General features: G+C 39.7%; 1 protein-coding gene across 1 annotated transcript in view; it reads right to left on the bottom strand.

Annotated features, from left to right (window-relative positions):
• Positions 1–23905, bottom strand: part of LOC101744058 (lateral signaling target protein 2 homolog) — a 62074-nt gene that overhangs the window by 32130 nt on the left and 6039 nt on the right. The window contains exon 2 of the mRNA XM_004922060.5: positions 8906–9046. Coding sequence (XP_004922117.1) covers positions 8906–9046 — 141 coding nt within the window. The remainder of the gene's footprint in view (positions 1–8905; positions 9047–23905) is intronic.

The following is a 23905-nucleotide window of genomic DNA, read 5'->3' as shown; positions in this document are numbered from 1 at the left end:
TTTTTGTACAGAAGACACATTCTTCAATATTCAATGTTGCAAATCATTGTTGCGTTCGAAGGTTATATACACATATGAGCAAAATAAATTATTGCAAGACATCGAACCATCTCTGATAAATCGGCACTAAGTATACCGATTTTTTTTTTGTTATTCCTGTAGACGAAGTTGGCTAAATCTTGTATAAAATGGTTTTCGGGTGCTATTAACATCACAATGAGAACACCTATATTGAGGCATGAGGTCGAAGCCTCAACTGTATCGTATAAGGGCTGTGCCACACTTTAAATGAATGTACGGGTGCTTCGCTTCAAATATGCGGGATTATTATACCGATCCTTGCGTTCCAGTACAATTTCTCCAATATTATCTTAGTATATGTATTGTGTTTATAGGTAAATGAAAATTGTGGGTAAATAAAGCGTGGACTACACGAACATATGGCATTACGCAATGTGATGTTATCGGTGCCGTCGTCCATGTGTGGAGCTCGTGAGTCATATCAACAAAAACAACACAGAGCCCACTTGAAATTCCAAATGGAATCGGCTGTATTTTTTTCGATATAAATTTTTATATTTTTTATTGCCCTGATCCTACAGCTCACGTGATTGTAGGTGATCATAAACGGTCATGGCCAGCAGTAATACCATATTCAATGCCTATCGCTGAGAATTGTTTTTTTTGACAGGGGTAATTATGTAGCTCTCGGCAAATACCGTCAAATTTCATTGCAGATTCGGTGTTAAAAGGATCTCTTAAAATACGTGTAATTTGTTAATTGGTCAACAAGATCAAGAGCTACTTACACAATAACTTTTTCAACAACGTAATATTCCTTATTAAAGTTGCCGCGTAAATTTAACAAAACTTTGCTGCACGCCATTGGACATAATATTATGACGCTTATCATTACAAGTGACATTATTTGGGGTGAAATAAAACACGTCCGAATCATAGATTATACACTAATCCAGAACGTTTACCCACATTTTAAATCGTGCACTTCAAATGGTATTTAGAATGATTAGATTTGATTTGGTCATTTAAAATATGAAACATTAATGTTACACGGAAATATTGATTGAGCAGCGGTCGTTTCGATTTAATTACCATCGCTTAAAACTACCGTTCCAGATTGTTTTGTCGACGGTATCCGGATACCTACTGTTGCGTTATTAACCAGCCAAACACTGTACCGATCGTAAGGAGTGCCTTCTCTTCTTAATCACCGCCGGATTTACGTGCATAATGGCTACACGAGGACACCTGAAGGTTATAATCGTAAGCGCTTTCGCATGACGTAATGATATACATATAATAATATCGCAATTCTATTATTACTAGTGGCCCCGCAGTAGTCGAGATTCGACTATAATTAATTGAAATAATAAGTTTAAACATTATTATGGTTCTATCGTCAAACACTATTATATTTCGATAATATAATCACAGTATTCGCCAAAACTGCACTATAGATCAATAATATTAAAGACAAACAATATGAATCTATTTTCAATTCGACCACAGACTTTAAGCAATAACAAAAGTTTCCCAATTGACAGTAAACAAAGAGTATATTTTTATGTATGTGTTGTGTCAAATACATGGTAGTGTGTGTTATGTTTTCTTTATTGATTTAAAGTATCTAATGTGCATTATTTTAAAAAAATATTAGCATTGTGCACTCTTTCTCTATATTCTCTATAAGTGTGAGAAATGTCATACTCCTCCGTCCGCGCAATTTTCGTAAAAAGGGGTACAAAGTTTTTGATTCACGTATTAATATATAGATAGATATCTATCGAATTATTTCGTACTGCGGCATCTTTTGTTCTCGTCAGCGTAGAGAAATAAACTTAAATCAATAGTTAATTTACATATGATAGGATATATAAATTTGTCAACTCTGACCTCAAGCTTTTACTTCCTGTTGCTCTTAATATGCAAAATCCAACATTGTTATTTCGCTTTCTCTGTTGAGTAGATACTGCTTGTACATATGAGTCGACTATTATCAAAGCCGGCAATCTGACTTTTGGACAATGATTGGTAAATCAGAAAAACGAATTATTGACTTTGTATTCCATTGGCAGTCACAAAACTCTTCGGAACGACATCTTAGATAAATAACAGGTTAACTATTAACCTTTATTTAATGCAGGTTTTGAACCGTATTCTTTGAAGGAGACGATTATATTCAAATCAATCTGTATTGACATACCAATAATTTTTTTTGTCCAAATGCACAGATTGCCACCTTTGATAATAGACGACTCATATGATTCGCTATTTCAATGCAATTGAAACTTTGATTTGATGAATCATCGTGGGAATACACACAACGCAAACAGACCGGCAAAAATGGATGGACGTATATGCCACAACGGAATATATTTTGCAAATATCTTCAATCGATTTAGAGAGATGTTCTACACTTATTTTTAAGTAAGTAGCTATCATCGCAAGTTCTACTATTTATATTATGTATATTCTTTGTTGAGTGAAGTTGTGTGATTTGTTTTATTTTGTCTATTTAGTGTTTCTTCAGGTTTAAATGTGTAATAACGGTGATTTATTAACTGTTTAGTATCTGTGAAAGTGCACAAATGAGGGAAAATGAAACAAAGCCGCTGAACGTTACTTCTCGGGATAATCCAAAAAGTCCACTGGCAAAGTTTCAGTAAATGACCACAATTTTACTGAGATCATATTTCATCCCATATCATCTCATCTCATTTAATTTCATCCCAGTTAATTAATATCTCAAATTAATCATCTTAATTTCATTGCATTCCATATAATTTGGGGGTCGATTGCTTCCCGCTTCCGTAGGTTTAACCCACGATTCCCTACAAGTGACCCCTGGGTGGTGCTAAACGGGAGCCGAATACATAATCGGTGGTAGGACCTAGTCCGACTGGCTGGCGACCACCCTCCAACTAGAGTCCGCCGCCAAATAGCCTAGCTGTGTTCCGGCGTGTGGGTTGGAGAGACAGTTTTATTCCTTCCCTTTCCTCTTCCTTGTTCGGGGTGAATCTTGATGATACTTGGAACATGCGGAGCAGACGTGCGTGCAAGCTCGCGGGACGTGATTGTATGACGGGGGTATGGGGAGACCCAGTGAAACGGTGTTCGCCGCCGCCCGCCGGTCAGTTGGGGACCTGAACCCGGGTGTCACTACTAAACTCCGCCCCGGGAAGCTGTCCCGCCAACCGGTGTAAAATCCTGTCGTGCGGTCGTCGTGCCGGAGTCGGAGACCGGAGTGGATCCCGGCGATCGCACGCAGGGTGGACTGGGGGCCCTTCCATGCCCTGCGTCAGTCTCTCACGCAACCCGTGGTCAAGCACGTACTGTGTTCCGCGCTTTATTCAGGTATTGTCATGATTTTGCCTCGAACTTCCTACCCCACCCAATCCCACTCTCCAAAAATAATAATAAAATGACAGTTAAAAAAAGGAAAAGGGTTTTGTCGGCGATGCCCCATTCCACATTTAATGTGGATTTCAGCAATGTAAGGGGCCTACATAGTAACCTCGACGCCGTACACCACCATCTTGAGACGGCGCAGCCTGCCCTCCTTTTTCTGACGGAGACACAGATATCTGCTCCGGATGACACTTCGTACCTTGAATACCCCGGCTACGTATTGGAGCACAACTTCCTGCGTAAAGCCGGGGTGTGTGTATTCGTCCGGGCTGATGTCTGTTGTCGCCGTCTACGAGGCCTCGAACAACGGGACCTGTCCATCTTGTGGCTGCGCGTAGATCACGGGGGTTGTACCCGAGTCTACGCGTGCCTGTACAGGTCCCACAGCAGTGATGCAGGTTCAGCTCTGATAGAGCATGTGCAAGAGGGGACTAACCGCGTGCTTGAGCAGTACCCATCTGCGGAGGTGGTGGTTCTTGGAGATTTTAACGCTCACCACCAAGAGTGGTTGGGGTCCAGAACCACTGACCTCCCGGGTCGGGCTGCCTACGATTTCGCCCTGGCCTACGGCTTCTCCCAGCTGGTGACACAGCCCACCCGTGTCCCAGATATTGAGGGGCACGAGCCCTCTCTGTTGGACCTTCTGCTGACCACCGATCCGGCCGGATACAGTGTGGTGGTCGACGCTCCACTTGGATCGTCTGATCACTGCCTTATCCGTGCTGCGGTACCGATCTCTCGTCCTGGTCGTCGAATGACGACCGGGTATCGAAGAGTTTGGCGGTATATGTCAGCAGATTGGGATGGGTTGCGTGAATTTTACGCATCCTACCCATGGGGGCGGCTCTGCTTTTCCTCTGGTGATCCTGACGTCTGTGCGGACCGACTTAAAAACGTGGTGCTTCGGGGGATGGAACTGTTCATTCCTTCTTCCGAGGTGCCCGTCGGGGGTCGCAGTGGACCCTGGTATAACAATGCCAGTCGGGACGCTGCACGCCTCAAGCGGTCCGCATACGCGGCATGGAATGATGCCAGGAGACGCCAGGATCCTAATACCTCAGAGGAAAGGCGGAAATTTAACGCCGCTTCTAGGTCCTATAAGAGGGCTATTGCCAGGGCGAAGTCGGAGCACGTTGCCAGAATTGGCGAGCGACTGAAGAGCTATCCCGCCGGGAGCCGTGCTTTCTGGTCGCTCGCTAAGGCTGCAGAAGGTAACTTCTGCAGGTCTAGTCTCCCACCACTACGCAAGTCTGATGACAGTCTGGCCCATAGTGCGAAAGAGAAGGCTGACCTTCTGGTCAAACTCTTCGCCTCGAACTCGACTGTGGACGACGGGGGTGCCACACCACCGAACATCCCCCGGTGTGACAGTTCCCTGCCGGAGATCTGCTTTACACAGTGTGCAGTCAGGCGGGAACTCCAACTCCTGGACGTCCATAAGTCGAGTGGGCCGGACGGCATCCCTGCTGTGGTTCTGAAAAGGTGCGCCCCTGAGCTGACGCCTGCGCTAACGCGTTTGTATCGCCTCTCTTATTGCACTAACAGGGTTCCGTCTTCATGGAAGAACGCCCACGTCCACCCTATCCCCAAGAAGGGTGACCGGTCGGACCCATCGAGCTATAGGCCTATCGCGATAACTTCCTTGCTTTCCAAGGTGATGGAGCGAATTATAAATATACAACTCCTGAAGTATCTTGAAGATCGCCAGCTGATCAGTGACCGACAGTACGGTTTCCGTCACGGTCGCTCAGCTGGCGATCTTCTTGTATACCTTACTCACAGGTGGGCTGAAGCCTTGGAGAGCAAGGGCGAGGCTCTTGCTGTGAGCCTTGATATCGCGAAGGCCTTCGACAGGGTCTGGCATAGGGCACTTCTGTCGAAGCTACCATCTTACGGAATCCCCGAGGGTCTCTGCAAGTGGATCGCTAGCTTTTTGGATGGGCGGAGCATCACGGTCGTTGTAGACGGTGACTGTTCTGATACCATGACCATTAACGCTGGCGTTCCACAAGGTTCGGTGCTCTCCCCCACGCTTTTCATCCTGTATATCAATGACATGCTGTCTATTGATAGCATGCATTGCTATGCGGATGACAGCACGGGGGATGCGCGATATATCGGCCATCAGAGTCTCTCTCGAAGCGTGGTGCAAGAGAGACGATCAAAACTTGTGTCTGAAGTGGAGAACTCTCTGGGGCGAGTCTCCAAATGGGGTGAATTGAACTTGGTTCAATTCAACCCGTTAAAGACACAAGTTTGCGCGTTCACTGCGAAGAAGGACCCCTTTGTCATGGCGCCGCAATTCCAAGGAGTATCCCTGCAACCTTCCGAGAGTATTGGGATACTTGGGGTCGACATTTCGAGCGATGTCCAGTTTCGGAGTCATTTGGAAGGCAAAGCCAAGTTGGCGTCCAAAATGCTGGGAGTCCTCAACAGAGCGAAGCGGTACTTCACGCCTGGACAAAGGCTTCTGCTTTATAAAGCACAAGTCCGGCCTCGCGTGGAGTGCTGCTCCCATCTCTGGGCCGGGGCTCCCAAATACCAGCTTCTTCCATTTGACTCCATACAGAGGAGGGCCGTTCGGATTGTCGATAATCCCAGTCTCACGGATCGTTTGGAACCTCTGGGTCTGCGGAGGGACTTCGGTTCTCTCTGTATTTTATACCGTATGTTCCATGGGGAGTGCTCTGAGGAATTGTTCGAGATGATACCGGCATCTCGTTTTTACCATCGCACCGCCCGCCATCGGAGTAGAGTTCATCCGTACTACCTGGAGCCACTGCGGTCATCCACAGTGCGTTTCCAGAGATCTTTTTTGCCACGTACCATCCGGCTATGGAATGAGCTCCCCTCCACGGTGTTTCCCGAGCGCTATGACATGTCCTTCTTCAAACGAGGCTTGTGGAGAGTATTAAGCGGTAGGCAGCGGCTTGGCTCTACCCCTGGCATTGCTGAAGTCCATGGGCAACGGTAACCACTCACCATCAGGTGGGCCGTGTGCTCGTCTGCCTACAAGGGCAATAAAAAAAAAAAAAAAAAAAAAAAAAATAATCATTTTTCATAAAAATATGAATATAAATTAAAATAGCACATGACCTAAAGGTCTTAGTTACCAGGTCATAAAATCTCTTAAAAAAAACCAACGCGCATATTGGTTTTGCTGTCGTCAACAGCGCTATTATCACATAAAAACAGTTTTAATGTATACGTCGTGTTCACACTGCTATGAATCATTTTAACTTAGCATTATAACATGGGACACACCAATATTATTTTATACACAGAACGTATGTCGATCAACGTTAATTTGGATAACCGCGCTATATAAACACAGAAGCTTCCCACGAGCCATAATTACAATAGGTAATGGGATTTGTTATGAAATATCCATACCACTATTATTGTTGTAATACGAATTGTTTTTTTATTGCCGAGATGGGTGGACGTGCTCTCAGCTCACTCGTGATTTCTGGAGCACCCAGAGAAATCACCACCTGCATTTAGCAACCTATCTTGAAACATTTGCGGTAGAAATAAGACGGAGTGATGATACCTGCATCGCACCATACCATCAGTACAAGATATCCCGTAATTGAATTTAATTACGATTTCGTGCAATAAAAACTAAAGTCTGACGTTAATTTCGTAACAATTAGTTCAGGTTAGTCCATTAGACTTAGGCTCTTCGCAATGCATGTCACTGGTCCCGATCTAGACACTTCTAAGTCTGTCAAGCCTTCTTTCAAAACCATCGTACATTTTAAAGATAGAAAACTAAGGACATTGAAATATCACAGCATGTTCACTGCAAAAATATATTACTTTTATAGTGAGGGGTAGATCTCAGGGGTATTTAAAACTATGGGTTAGTCACCAGTATCGAATTTCGAATTCTAATCTTTCTTTAACACTAACAATTTTCAATTTTAAACGATAATTACATTCAGACGCGGGCGCACGCTATTCACACTCAAAACGGAAGCGCCCGGAACATAGATTATACACTGTTAAAAAAATGGACATAGATAATACTAACTAGCACTAACTGTATAGCGAGCGGGCATACGGCCGCGAGAATGACGTACAGGTCGGTTTGCTATACTTTACATTTAATTCTTATTATTTAATGTTTAATTTAATGACATTTAAAACAGAAAAATGGAATTAATACTTTTTTATAACAATTAATGTTTAATGTAATAATAATAATACTAAACAATCCTCCAATAAACCAAAACTTTCTTAAATATTACGTAAGGTTTGCATAACAAACACATTCGCAAAAACGACAATAAAATTACGAACAAAGGGGTAGATAATTTAGAAAGTACGGAATTTTAGGTCAATGATTTACATAAAAAAAGGTTTAGGTATACGCAGCTTTGGCGGCGTGTAAAGGAAACCCAGTTTGCCAGTTACCGAAATCAATGACCCCAAGTCATTCACCTAAGTCTTCATCGTTAAAACCTCGAACTAATCCGTCCCTTTTAATATAAAAAGATAAGTAACACAGAGCCAAACATGTTTATTGTATATGAGGCCTATAAAATCAAAGGCAGCTAAATCCAAGTCTGTCAAATATTCAGGTAAACGTAACGTCAGGTAAACAACGTAAATGCGCCACATACCTTGAGATATAAGTTCTAAGGTCTCAGTATAGTTACAACGGCTACCCCACCCTTCAAACCGAAACGCATTACTGCTTCACGGCAGAAATAGGCGGGGTGGTGGTACCTACCCGTGCGGACTCACAAGAGGTCCTACCACCAGTAGACTTTTTGGCAAAAACAAAAAGGCCAGTTTATTTATAAAAAAAAATGGATTAATATTGTATTTCACACTAGTAACCAAAACGTTACGCATTCACCACGCCATACGAAAGAAGTGTTGCTTCTTAATGTTTTCTTGATTACCTACGGAATGATGAGAGTTTTCGTGTGAAATATTCTCGCACGACACAATCCCATGCGTCCCAGCGTTCCTAATCGAGCATTCGATAGCATAAAATGATTTAAAGTTTAACCTAGAGAAGTTTGGACCGTACCGTTGGAACCGTAGACGTGTCTACGTTCAAGCTGATTCTAAAAGACCAATTTTATGCCGTAAGTGGAAAAACATCTGGATCTCTTATTAAAAGTGGATGATTCCTTATCCTTTAATTACATTTCAGAATAAAAACAAAACCGAGAAATCGACACTGAAACAAAACCTTTGTTGGATTTGAAAAAAAAAATTCAAACAAAATCAATTTGAAAGTGCAATAAGAAGCAAGTCCATTCATTGGTTAAATTAGAACGTATGACCGTTTGATTGCAACATTTTGAATAAGAAAAAATTAGTTTACTTCTTTTGCGATTTTTTAAGAGGCTACATCGCTATATGATTATATCTCTGTTCGCTTTCCAGAAATACAACAGAGGCAAATAAATCAGTCCTTATCCTTACCCTGTATGAATATACAAAAATAAAAACCTACCTGTGCATGTCGTAGCTGATTGACGAGGGTTGAGCATCTGTCTGGGTCCTTCCTTCCGTCGAAGGAGTCTAGCTCTGCGGCGACCATGTTCAGAGCATCGTCCGCGAAAAAGAACTGCGCGAGGAGTGAATGGTCGTCCCTCTGCAAAAAAACACAAAGAAACTGATTTAAAAGCATCTAACTTGAAGAACTTTTTACTGGTGGTAGGACCTCTTGGGTAGGTACCACCACCCTGCCTATTTCTGCCGTGAACCAGTAATGCGTTTCGGTTTGAAGGGTGGGGCAGCCGTTGTAACTATACTTGAGACCTAAGAACTTATATCTCAAGGTTGGTGGCGCATTTACGTTGTAGATGTCTATGGGCTCCGGTAACCCCTTAACACCAGGTGGGCTGTGAGCTCGTCCACCCATCTAAGTAAAAAAAAAAAGAACTTATCATATTAAGATAAGTTTTTTTTTTTCTTTTTGGGATTTAGGTCGTTTTTACACATTCAAATTAAATAAACAAATTAGTGATTCTTTCAGATTGATACTGCAAGTAAAATTGCTTTTACTTATAGTTGGAGTACCTACTCACAGTTGGTAGCACCATACTACCGCAAAGTTGCGTTCTGATTAGAAGGACGGGGTATAAAGAATTAAAACTCAGATATCATGTCTAAAGAAAGGCACGTGACGGCTTCGAAGTTGTTATATCTATGGGCTTCAGTAACCACTTAAAAAATTGTGGATTGTATTTCTTTTATTTGCTTAGGTGGATAAAAGATTTCATGGCACCTAATTAAGCGGCTGGAGCCTGTAGGTATATCACTACGTGAATGCCGTCACCGACCTTGAAACGTCATAACGACTGTCCCACCCTTCAAACTGGAATGCATTACTGCTTCGTGGCAGTAATAGGCAGGGTAGTACCTAACCATGCCACCTCACAGGATACCTCAACACCAGTAATCATGTTCTTCTTTAGCAAATCCCGTGTAGACCAACAAAAAATACCTCTCGCACAATATTGTCTGTTGTATTACAATCATTCTATAGGATACAATAGCCTACAGAGTTCGTGCAAACAGCCTCATCATTTTGCGTACAACCAGGAAAAAGTATAAAATAACTAAACAGCGACGAGGAAAGACCTTAGCAAATCTGCCCTGTTGTTTAAATCTCAAACTCAAATACCAAGTGTACAAGCAGCTGTTTTTTCTTATTATCTAAAACTGACCATGTGGTCGTATTAGCTGTCGTGATAAGATAAGGCACTTCTTTCTGTAGAAACCAGTGTTTCTTCAGTACGATTGCCTCGTGACGTAAAACTGATAAGAACCGTGCGGATTATATAGTCGTGATTTTTCGAAGGCTAACTTCTAAAAATCAAGGTAGCCCCCTCTAACACTACATATGTACATGACGATCACGACCACTCTGTCAAGAGTGGCAGGATTAAGAAGAAGAACTTCTAAAAGCATAATTGGTGAGTTATGTAATTTATTTCACCCCTCGTAAACCTGAACGCCGGACCACAAGGTCCAGGAACAATTCCAGTCGAATTCAATCCTTTGCAAAAGATGTTCGGCGTCTGAGTGTACTAGTACTGTAATTATCATATATCATTCGTAATATGGTACGGGTTTATCACATTACAAAATCCAAAGTTGGAGCAAATTATTTAACTAAGAACCCTTTCGTGTCAATAATAATTATATGAGGGCAATTTAATTTAAAAACTTAGAACACGCTTTAATAACGAGACGAGTTAAAAATTATAATCTTTTGTTTTATAGTGATTATGGTCGGAAATATCAGGCCAAAGCGTAATAAAATTATATTGTATCGTCATCAAGCCTTGATACCTAAGTAGAAAACAAGTTAATTGGTCGACTTGAAGTTCTCGAAAATGACGTAAGAAGATGCCGTTTCATGAGACAGATAAAGGTTAAGCTCATAAAAGCGTATTTACAACCACGTCATTACGGAACCTCCCGATCCATTAACGGTGCTTTTAGGTACCACAAGCACCGGTCACCGTCCTCGTCGAACCTATCGCTTGGGACGAAGGGTTCGACGAGTGAATTAACCCATAAACACAGCCCACTGAGTTTCTCGCCGGATCGTCTCAGTGGGTCGCGTTTCCGATCCGGTGGTAAATTCTGCGAAGCACTGATCTTGCTACGGCCAGTATTAGCAACACTCCCGGTTTGGGCCCCGTGAGCTCACCAACACGTCAAGGAGAAGCTGAAATAGCCTCTCAAGGCTATAAGCATAGGTAGAAAAAAAAAAAGCGTATTAACTAACATACTTAAGTCTTTCCTTTTGAGGACCGGAACTCTATAACTCTAGAAAAATCCCAAACTTTCCCAAACTCTAGAAAAATTTCAAAATATTACCAATGATTACACATTGGAACCGATATTCCATCATTTGCGGTGCACGTGATGCTTTAATCCACCAGAACGTGCTTCTATTCTGCTAGAGATAATAATATACAACTATTTTACATACATCGCCTGTGCTCTAAAGAAATATTTATACAACTGAGACGTTATGTTGTAAGTACTGGCGTTTGTTTCTTTGCTAATACGACAGCCAGGTAGGCGTAGAAAAGGTAATTTTGACCCACTTTGTGCTCTATGCTCAAAAATGATTTTTATTATTGGAGGATTACTGGTGGCCCGGAGGCCTATCCAGTTTTACCAGGACAGATGGGCGAGCAAGGGCTCAGCCAGGAGGGGTGGGGTTTGCTAAAAACTACCCGAGAGCCTCACAAGGAGACCTAACAACTCAAGAGTAGCTGCTTTGCGAATGAATCTACTACTGTATTGGAATCGCAACCCGCTGAGAAAATCCGACGAGAAACGCAGCGGGCTGATGGTTAGGTTAATCGTCGAACTCGACAATGAGTTCGACGAGTACGGTTACCCAGGGGCTTCCAAGGCCTAGTGTTAGAGCTAAAGGCGTCTAAAGCAAGGGTTATTGAATCTGATGGATCCGTCAGGCCGTAATTAAAAAAAACCTTTTTTGGAGAGTTTCTATTTCACATGCTTGATTGAATAGATTATTCACTTTAATTCAGGAACATTGGTATCATCTAGCGAACAAGTAAATGCTCTTGCAATAACACGAAATTATATTGTTAAATTTTATAACACCGTCGAATAAGTACAATTCAATTGAAAAATGTACTGGATTTAAAAACAGACTTCTTCTAGATTATTCATAAACAAAGCCAATGAATGACCTTCACCAAAAGTAAACGAAGAAATCGATTGAATCGTTCGCCGTCCGGAGGTATTCAATCTTCAATTTTTATGACACGAGAAAAAATATTTGTGTTATGGAAATCACGAAAGCTATAGACCGTGACACAGAATATACCATGGTGTAAAACTGGCTGTGTAGCACGCAAGTTAATGACCAGTCATGGTCACACGGTGAGTTCGCACGAATTGATTCCACCGCCCTTTTTTGGATTAGAAGAAAATCGCCATACCTTTTCTTACAGCTTGATGTCGGTTGGCGGAGCTTGTTGATGTTGAAGCAACTAAGGCCAAATCAACAATCCGCGTCCAAGCCAGAGTGTTCGCGGGTACTCGAAGATAATTGTAAGTGATATAATAATACTGATGAAAGATTTTAACGAGAAATTGGAAAACGAGATAAATACCTAAAAAATATTATAAAATTTAGATTAAGGTAATATGTAGAAGCCCAGATCGAGAAAGAATAATGGAGCTCTCTATGTAGTTACAACTTTACTTTAAGAGCAAACTTTACATCAGAAATGGAAATAAATCATGGAAATGTAGGGCCATTCGGATTGTTGATAATCCTATTCTCACGGATCATTTAGAACCTCTGGATCTGCGCATCGGTCATCGTCCTCGTCGAACCCGTCGATCGCGACGAAGGGTTCGACGAGCGAATTAACCTACAGACCCACTGAGTTTCTCGCCGGATCTTCTCAGTGGGTCGCGTTTTCGATCCGGTGGTAGATTCTGCGAAGCACTGCTTTTGCTAGGCCCAGTGTTGGCACCACTCCGGTTTGAACCCCGTGAGCTCACCTACACGTTGGGGCGAAGCTAATATAGCCTCTCAACACTATCAGCATAGGGGAAAAAAAAATGGATCTGCGAAGGGACTTCGGTTCTCTCTGTATTTTGTACCGTATGTTCCATGTGAAGTGCTCTGAAGGATTGTTTGAGATAATACTCGTTTTTACCATAGTACCGCCCGCCACCGGAGTAGAGTTCATCCATTGAATCTACCGCATTTCAAAACTAATTACCGCACTACATATGGTCCACGTTTTGAAACAATTCATACAAAGCCGTCAGTAGGATAGGAAACCACTGTACCTCGTCTTCTTTGATAACAATAAGGCATTCCCACTAACTTTACTGTTAGCACACACGAATGTAAAGACCCAGTATCCATAGGATCGCAACTTGAGCGGTGTTTAAATTTAGCTAAGGAATACTAAAACAGCGAAGACATTACTATCGAAATGTATTTAGCTAACGAATGCAATAACTGAATCAGTCATTTGGTTCTACATTGTATAAAAGAGGAAATATTTGAAAGAAAAAAAGCAATTGTCTGACTTAACACTGACGGATCGAAAAAATCAACGCCATGTTGCCTATTGTGACGTCTCATATAAACATCACGTTTGGTTATTTGGATCAGTGCTTTGTTGAAATTTGTATTCGAATACTCGTAAGTACTACATGCAAATAGAATATTATTCTCTTTATTTTCATAGACTTTACACACAATTTAAGAATCGTAATTTGTTTCATGTTTCGTGCATAAAATAATGTAATTACTTACCTAATTGTTATTTAGGTAGGTTAGGATAGGTTACTAGAAGGTTGAGTGCGTATATTTTCAATTAGCTCAATGACAGCAGTGGCGTTTTTTCATTTTTAAATTACATTTATTTAATTTTGGTGTATCTGGGGGGATCTTACAAAAATTGTCGTTAATGAAATACTGCAAACTATCTCCTATTGATTTTACAGAAACCATGTGATTTTTAGATATCCATGTGATCGCCAGTCGGATTTATAGGTTCGAAATAGTAAGGACATAAAGCCTTGTTCGCACTAGGCGAGTATTTTAGTCGAGTACCGAGTAATTTAGTGGCTAAACTACTCGCTACTCGCCCGATAAAAATAGAACAAAATGGATTGACTTGACTAAATTATTTACTAACCTATTCGACAAAATTTTTGGTGTTCAAACACATTTAGCTACTAAATTACTCGGTACTCGACTAAAATACTCGCCTAGTCCGAACAAGGCTTTAGAGCCGGTGAGATTCAATTTCGACATTTATAGTAGAAATCGGATGAAGTAAGGTTAGTGTTATGGGTGTCTGGGTCAAAAGTGTTGGCGTCTAGGAATGTTATGCTGGAGACCGACATCTATGAGTTACAAGTCTGAAGAGTGTTCGTTTTATATATTATACTTGCCGTACTCATCCGCTTCGCTGGGCATTTAAAATTAACATTATTATTTATTGTCATTATTATTAGGGAGTCCAACACTCATATAAGTATTAGCCTATTCATCAAGTACATGTATTTTCTACATGGATACCAAGTTTCAAGTCAATCGGATGCATGGTTCAGTAGTTATAACGGAACATCCGTAAAAACCACTGTAGATTTATACCTAGTCAGGTCATAAATTCTGTCACATGTTTAATGTAAAATAATTGAAACAAGTTTATTCATTATGTAACCATTCATATACCAAAATGAACTTAACAAAACATAGATTCTTATGACACTAAAGTTTATTCAAAATGACCTCCGTGATTTTGAATAAGGCCTTCAATCTACGCGGCCAGTCGTCTATCGCAGCACGAACGAGGTCCATGTCAATATCGGCGGCTGCCTTAATCAAGGATGTCTTGAGTGACTCCAAATTGGGATGAGGCTTTGAGCACGCCTTTTCCTCCAAGTGTTGCCATATCTTTAATCTAACGGATTCAAATCTGGACTGGAGGAGGGCCAGTCTTCGTGCCGGATGAAGTCGATTTCACGCGCCGCCAGCCAGTCTTGTGTGCTCTTCGCTCTATGAGCTGGCGCCGAATCTTATTGGAATACCCAGTGCCTGTTATTGAACATGGTATGAGAAAAAGGTTCCACAAGGTTCGTCAGGACTGTATTTTGATACACAACTGCATTCGTTTTTACACCTTTCTCACAAAAATGTACTTCTGTTAAGCCCCAATAAGAAACTCCCAACCATACCATGAGCGAGGATGGAAAACGACCTCGTTGGACACGCGGAATACAGTTGCTCGCTTCTTCACTACTGTGTGCGTACACCTTATCATTTTGTTTGTTGTAGCTCTCTTCTACGGTAAAAATTTTTTCATCCGAAAAAAGAATTTCCCGATATTTTTTTCCCGCGTACCGCTTCAACAAAGCGCGGCATCTCTTCAGTCTCAGGTCCATTAGACGAGCATTCAAACGATGTCCTGTTTTTCTTCGATATGCCCGAAGCCCTAAGTCTTCATTTAACACCCTTTTCACCGTGGTTCTGCTTAACCCCATCTGAAGGGCCAACAGTTTCTGCTTACGTTTGGGATTTCTTTGAATTCGCGCCTTCACAGCTTTTATCACTGCTGGAGTCCTAACAGACCGAGGGCGACCACTTCTTGACCTGTCATCTACACTAGAGTCTTCGTTGTATCGTTTGATGGTACGATAAACGAATATTTTGGTTATATTAAAATTTTTCAGTATGTTAAAATTTTGAATTGGCGCGTAACCGCAACGATGCAACGCAATAACTGCAACACGGTCTTCTTTAAGCGTCCACTCCATATTTAAAAATGAGTAAAATTCTAAAAGTATACATATTTTTTTTCATGAACAATTCGAAATTCGAATCCAATAAACTTTTTTGTGGCCAGCATTCTAAAAGAAAAGTTTTTACTGTGTGACAATACTTATGACCTGACTAGTTATATTAGTATAGATATAGATATAGCCTTGAGTTTGGGAATTATCCCTTGAACTTCAAAGACGAAGGAAGATTCGAACTAAACTGGCAGAGATGTCGCAAATTACTCCAACCGACCCGATTGACCATCTAAGTCTTGAAATTGTCAACTTTCCACATCGCCTTTTGGAAGCGGATTACGTCATTCTAGATTCAATCGTAGGATCGCGTTATCAAACGCAAACGTGTCCGATTCTACACAGTGCACATTGCCTTTGTGGCGGGTAGCCATCATACAACGCTAGATAATTGACAGATGCCTGAATCTCGCTTACGACATTTTCAAGATCAAGCGCATATATACAAGTTCCGAACAACAACATTCGGACCGTCGGTCTACCGAGCAATATCACCCGCTCGGTGGAAGATCTTCCTTCCGTCGTATATTCTCCAAACCTTCAAACAAATTTAATATCGACAAACAATATTAATAACAGTACGAATGTGAGTGTACTATGACTGACTGACTCGGTGGTGCAGTACTTAGCGCCCCCGACTGTTGTGCCGAGGGTCGTAAGTTCGATTCTCACATCGGCCAAACATTCATGCGTTGAACAGGTTTGTTTGCTCATTGTTTGAGTGTTTATTAGCTATACCTCGAAGGGTGAAAGGCTATATGGTTTAAGCGACATTCTTGCAATTTTACAGGGGAGCCATTTAAAGCCAAAGAAAAAATTATATTTCATGTCGTCGTGGCCTAAAGGATAAGACGTTCGGTGCATTCGTATCGAGGGACGCACCGGTGTTCGAATCCCGCAGTCGGGTACCAATTTTCTCATGAAATACATACTTGACAAATGTTCACGATTGACTTCCACGGTGAAGGAATAACATCGTGTAATAAAAATTAAACCCGCAAAATTTTTATTTGCGTAATTACTGATGTAAGCAGGTAGGACCTCTTGTAAGTCCGCACCACCAGCCTGCCTGTTTCCGCCGTGAAGCAGTAGTGCGTTTCGGTTTGAAGGGTGGGGCAGCCGTTGTAGCTATACTGAGTTTACGTTGTAGATGTCTATAGGGCTCCAGTAACCACTTAACACCCGGTTGGCTGTGACAGGGAATCCTAACCCATAACACAGGGAATCCTAAATTGGGGCCGGGTGACCGTGCGTGATATTATTCTTAGTTATAAGTTATTAATGAGTCGTACCTACATTTTTATTAAAAATCGATAGTGTAGGTTGAGTTTCACTTGGTTACGGCCAGTGTCAAGGTCGCTTTCGGGGACAATTAGCCTGGTATTCGATGACCGATAAAAAACAGAACGTGCTTATCAAACGAATCTTTGACGAATGAAATTTATTTTCAGAAATTAACGTTAATTATATAGAATTACAAAAAAAATTATATAAACAAGCAACATGCTTTAATGCCGATCTAAATACTGAGCCCTGATGAATCAAATGAGAACTTCATATTCATAAGATTTGTATTGTCAAGAGCTCTCAATTCATATTAGACAAAAACCCGAAAACAGATTAAAAGTGAATTTGAAGAATAGTATAAGTAAGTATAATAGTATAAGTAAGTATAATAGTATAAGAAGAATAGTAAGAATAGTAATTTAAATATACAATACTAGCGACCCGCCCTCGCTTCGCTTCGGAAACTGTAATTTATTATTGATATCTCCACTATTTAATGGATGATATTATACATATAAACCTTCCTCTTCAATCACTCTATCTATTAAAAAAAACCGCATCAAAATCCGTTGCGTAGTTTTAAAGATTTAAGCATACATAGGGACAGACAGATATAGGGACAGAGAAAGCGACTTTGTTGAAGTAAAACTTCTTTATCGGCGTTGGAAAAAAATTTACCGTCACATTTTTCGGTTACGCGTCACATTTTTCCGTTACGCGCCATCTTTTTTGTATTCATGTCTATGATAATAAAATCCTTTTGTTTAAACTTTATCTAATTTAACTTTTTTGTATTCATGTCTATGATAATAAAATCCTTTTGTTTAAACTTTATCTAATTTAACTTTATTTAACCAATTTCTAGAAAGTTGCATGTAGATCATTTTTCGAAAAATAAGGCCATAAAGAAGTTTCACTTCTTACGTGTGTACACTAGTACACGCACACATTTTTTTTTATACTACGTAGTGATTTACTCAACTCTTTAATATTACGATCAAAGTGAAGAAACAAGAATGCCTTTGATGTTATTGACAGTTGACAGACACTGGTCAGGGGTCAATGGTTCCCAGAGTGCCCAGTCTCCGTGCATTGTAGGGGGGCAAACGAATAATTGGTGCATCGTGAAGTGTTAAATTAATACACGCTCATACTATGAGCTCGGTCACGAAGATGTTATTCATTAAGACGTTTGTTGACGTGGTACATTGCTCGACCTTTTGTACGTATATGCGTACCGACAAAGAGTTTATGACCTGTTCTTAAATTATAGTAAACGAGATTTATTACTTGGAAATGCCGTCTAACCCAAGTGGTACCCAAGGGAAGGCAAAAAAGAGGCCGACCACAGAAAAGGTGGGACGATGACGTTAGACAAGTGGCAGGAGTCACATGGAACAGAGTGGCTCAAGAAAGAAAGGAATGGAAAAGGTTGGAGGAGGCCTTTGCCGACTGGCAAACAGATCTAGGAAAGATAACCAAACAACAAATATTAGTTTAAATTTATTCATATCTATTAAGTTCTAGATTTTACATAAGTTTAAAAATTCATTGTACTAAGAGATCTAACTAAAAAGCTATATTATTATTATTATTATTATTATTACTAATGCCGTCTAACGCGATTCACAAGTCAAGGCATGTTTTTGACAATTGCCTGGCTTGTAATGGATATTATACAAGTATTTAACAATAAACCAAATAACAGAGCAATAAATCAAAAGGGAACGGGGGTGAATCAGCGCTGTGTGATGCATCCGCTTTAAAGCGCATCAGCTGAGTCAACTACTTTTGCCTTTTTTCTTTATTTACCTACAATAATCTGAGTCTGTGTAAAATTCAATTATTATTATTATTATTTAATAGGGGAAATGAAACGAAGTTTTCAAGACTGCAATATAATACTATCATTATGTTCCGCTATTACAGAATATTAACAGACAAGAATCATCATCAATCACAGATCCTTTTTTGTGTAATGATTCCTTTCCATAAAGGATTGGCTAGCGGAGATTTCTCTAAGCGATAAGTTCGCAACTACCCTCAATTTACTGCTTATTTTGAACGGCAATAAAAAAGAATGAGGTTCTCATTTCATTACACGTAATTAGATACTTTTATATACAGCGAACCGTGTAGGCATTAAACTATCTAATTTATAAGAAAGAAGATATATAACGTAGAGAACAGAGAGTCAATAAACGTCAATACAAGAAAAGAAGACAAAAAAACGAATAAACAATTCCTAGTTATAAACATCATTTAGTTTAGACACTCACACACACATACAAATACACACACACACACGCGCACACACGCACACAGACACACACACACACACGCACGCACACACACACGCGCACACACACACGCGCGCACACACACACGCGCGCACACACACACGCGCGCACACACACACGCGCGCGCACACACACACGCGCGCACACACACATACGCACATACACACACGCATAATAACGTTAAATGATAACACCTAATGATCTTTCAACACTAGTCCGCAGCATCTGTTCATGACTTAACCTAGCCTATTCTATCTTAAGAAGGAGGGAGCCTGGAGATCAGTAATACAGGTCTTTGAACCTAGTACAGACTTCAGCTCTTTCAAAGGCGTACAAAATAAATTATAAGGTTATTTTCCATTTAATTTTGTATTTGTACTATACCTTTAAGAGAGAACTAAATAAATTATTATTTATTTATATTTATTTAAAATCTTATTAATTACATAATATTTTTTAAAAAAGATATTAAAAATACAATTTTTAAAAAACACTATATAAAAATAGATTGCCGCTGATGGCGGTGTCTACGACACAAGCCACCAGTGGTTAGGACTCCAGAGTGAGAAACCTCCTCACAATGCGTGCAGTATCGAGGATAACTGCTTTCTGTATTAGGCCCTTAACCCAGCTGGATAACGAAAGTTTCTTAAGATGTTGATCGAAACTTTTCGCTATCAAGCCGTGTACCGATACAACTATTGGAACAATGATGGTTGAATCAACATGCCACATGGCGGTAGTCTCGTGGGCCAGGTCTAAATATTTTATTAATTTGTCCTTTTCTGCCTTCACGAGGTTCTCGTCATGAGGAATGGTGACATCAACCAACACTGCTCGACGCGCAGATCGATCTATTATCACAATATCAGGTTTATTGGCAACAATATACCTATCCGTGATAATAGATCGGTCCCAGTAGAGCGTAACATGACCATTATCAAGAACTGGTTGAGGTTGGTATTGGTAATAAGGTACAGCAGAATCAAGAAATTATTATTATTATTATAGTTTTAACAAACTACATTTAAATTAACGTAAATAACGAAATGAAAATGTGTGTATTCACTTACAGACAACAATATAATACAAATTTAAATCAGGTTATGTGTGCCAAAGGTGAACGTACAATTGTCGTTGCCAAAATTAAAAAGGTGATGAATAACAATTTTGAAATGAACGATTTTTCTTTTTTCGAGATTTTCTAATTTCAGAGTACTTTTGAAAATAACCTAAACAATTTGAGTTCTTATGCCTAAGCATTAACGAACTCTTGTCCGAACACTAATAATTTATTGATTTAATAGAGTAAGTAGGTCCTTATATCATCTGATTTTAGCATAAAATACTATGCTCGTATTTGTTTGAAAACTTATTAACTGGAGAACAGTCTGTAGGTGTCGGTCAGCCTTTACAGTAATTTAAAATCTTATCACCATCTTTGATTCATAAACATTTAATAGATATAATAATAATTCGTAGATAAAACAAAATTCAGTCCGTAATGAGAAGTGTTCAAATGGACTGGTGGTAGGATCACTTGTGAGTGCGCACGGGTAGGTATCACCGCCCTACCTATTTCTGCCGTGAAGCAGTAATGCGTTTCGGTTTGAAGGGTGGGGCAGCCGTTGTAACGATACTGAGACTTCAGAACTCATATCTCAAGGTGGGTGGCGCATTTACGTTGTAGATGTCTCTTGGCCTCAGTAACCACTTAACACCAGGTGGGCTGTGAGCTCGTCCACTCATCTAAGCAATAAATAAAAAAATAGAACCCTAAATGGATCATTGATGATTACAGTTAAAATGAATGTCCAATATAAATCTGTTTGAATTATGAACTTCGATCCGAATCTTACGGAGGCACTAGGTAAGGTTGGCGTCGGGAATTAGCGACCTAAAAACTTGCTAATCCCCTGCTATTCGGCCTAGGGCGTGACGCCGGTCCGTCTGTTCATTCAATACGGTTCATTCAAACATTATTGTATGGCTTTCTCCACATTTTCAGCTATTGGTTCCGGCCCAATTCGTCTGTCTCGTGACAAAAGTGAATCGGTCATTGATATTTAACGTGGACTATTTCACAATCAGCCTATGATTTATCATTTGACCACGTACGTTAGTCGTGACGTATCTTTAGTTCACTTTTGCTATGTTTTCAATTTATTAGTTTATATTTACGATGTGAAATGTTTCATTTATCTATACTAATATATAAATCTACAGTGGTTTTTACGGATGTTCCGTTATAACTACTGAACCATGCATCCGATTGACTCGAAACTTGGTATCCATGTAGAATGGATAGGCTAATATTTATATGAGTGTTGGATTCCCTACACCAGTTGCGGGGGCGTTAATTATGATAATTTTTGTGGGGGTGAGAAATAATAATGTTAATTTTAAATGCCCAGCGAAGTGGATGGACACAGCTAGTAGTGTATATTTACAATAGAACACAGGCAGAGTAAGTTGTAAAAATTACAGATTTATATGAATAACAGATTACATTTGATTTACACTTTAAAAAAAAAAGAGATAAAATCCAATTGATCCAATATTCCATTACTACAATATAGCTTTGTTTTTTTTTAAAGAAACTAATTAAGGTTGTATTTGTGTCGACTATTATCAAAGCCGGCAATCTGACTTTTGGACAATTATTGGTAAGTAAATCAGAAAAACGAATTATTGACTTTGTATTCCATTGGCAGTCACAAAACTCTTCGGAACGATATCTTAGATAAATAACAGGTTAAGTATTAATTAACCTTTATTTAATGCAGGTTTTGAACCGTATTCTTTGAAGGAGACGATTATATTCAAATCAATCTGTATTGACATATCAATAAAAAAAATTTGTCCAAATGCACAGATTGCCACCTTTGATAATAGACGACTCATTTACCGTATGACTTACTGATCACCAACGACTTAATGACCACCAATAATTCGGTTATTGATAGTGAGTTAAAAATAATATTTTTAAATTTAAAAAGTAATAAACCTCAACTTTAAGCAATGACCGTAAAGATTATTGAGACGTCAACCAAAACATTATCTACGCTGTTCGTTTCATGTTTTGGCATCATTCCAACTTTATGTAAAATCTTGACCTAGAACAAACTCTTGTGATGGCGAAAACTTATGACACAACGGGAGCGAAAGTAACTTGAGGTATTTTATAAGAATATTTCTACTTTTTTGATTAAGAGGGTGCTTCTCTTTTATCGGTTAAAACCGGTATGGACTTTTTGGCGGGAACCCGAGGAGTGAACTTGTGTGATTTGTTTTATTTTGTCTATTTAGTGTTTCTTCAGGTTTAAATGTGTAATAACGGTGGTTTATTAATTGTTTAGTATTGTATTTATTGATTGTTAAGATCAAACAAAACCGCTGAGCGTAACTTCTCGGGATCCTCCAAAAAGTCCACTGAAAAAGCCTCAGTAAATTACCACCAAGGGCGGATCCAGCTTTGGCGCCAGGAGGGGGTCACATAGTCGTGGGCAAGTTAAGAACTTATAATTTAATTTTGATAACAATAGATAATAAATAAATTATGATGTTTTTCAATTAGTCCAAGTTAGTTCAAGTCCTGGAACTAGCTCAGGGGGGGGGGGTCATGACCCCCATGACCCCCCCTGGATCCGCCGTTGATTACCACCATTGTACTGAGATTATATTTCATACCATATCATCTCATTTCATTTGATTTCACTTCATATTATAATTTTTCATAAAAATAAGAATATAAATTAAAATAAGACTTGACCTAAAGGTCTTCGTTACTAGGTCATAGAATCCCTTAAAAAAAGACTTTGGTATATAAAGGCGAGTATATAAGCATCTTTTTCCGGATCCATAACACAGGAGAAAAGCCGAGCCGCCTTATCTGAATGTGATGTCAATATCACTGACATTCATATAGTACAGCTTGGAGGAAAATGCAAAATTTACGATACCGTTAAGCAACGATGATTGTTATCAAATCAAATCAAATCAAAAAAATTTTATTCAACATAAATGAAAGTACATACTTGTTGAACGTCAAAAGAACTACAGCCAATTCACAAAAAACTAGCCTCCGTCCTGAGAAGAATTGGCAAGAAACTCAGCGGTCATGACTTTTTTTTTTATATTAGATTTAAAAAAAATATTAGATTTTTTTTAAATATTCATTTTTACAATGAGTATTATATAACGTAACAATTATTACAATATTGAAATTCACTTTTTTTTTGTAAACAAAACCACAATAAAAGTGAAAGAGGCGACACGTTCCAATCGATGTGACGTTTGTCGCCTTGATTAACCATTCACTCGTATTCACAAAACGATTTGCCAAGGATGATAGTGAGTTTACATTCCAAGCCAATAAATACTAGCCAGTGACCTTGATTTCAATCGTTTATTATAAAAAAAAACTTTGAACTAGAGAAACCATGCCGACAATACTTCACTGTATATCACTAATTAATTTTTAAAAGGTTGGTTGATCTACCAACGCGCCCTCTATCGTAAGTTTACAGAACTTACGATACGAA

This window comes from Bombyx mori, chromosome 26, assembly GCF_030269925.1.
Source record: "Bombyx mori chromosome 26, ASM3026992v2".
In the NCBI taxonomy this organism is placed as follows: Eukaryota; Metazoa; Arthropoda; class Insecta; order Lepidoptera; family Bombycidae; genus Bombyx; species Bombyx mori.
This window is presented reverse-complemented; position numbering and strand designations above follow the sequence as displayed.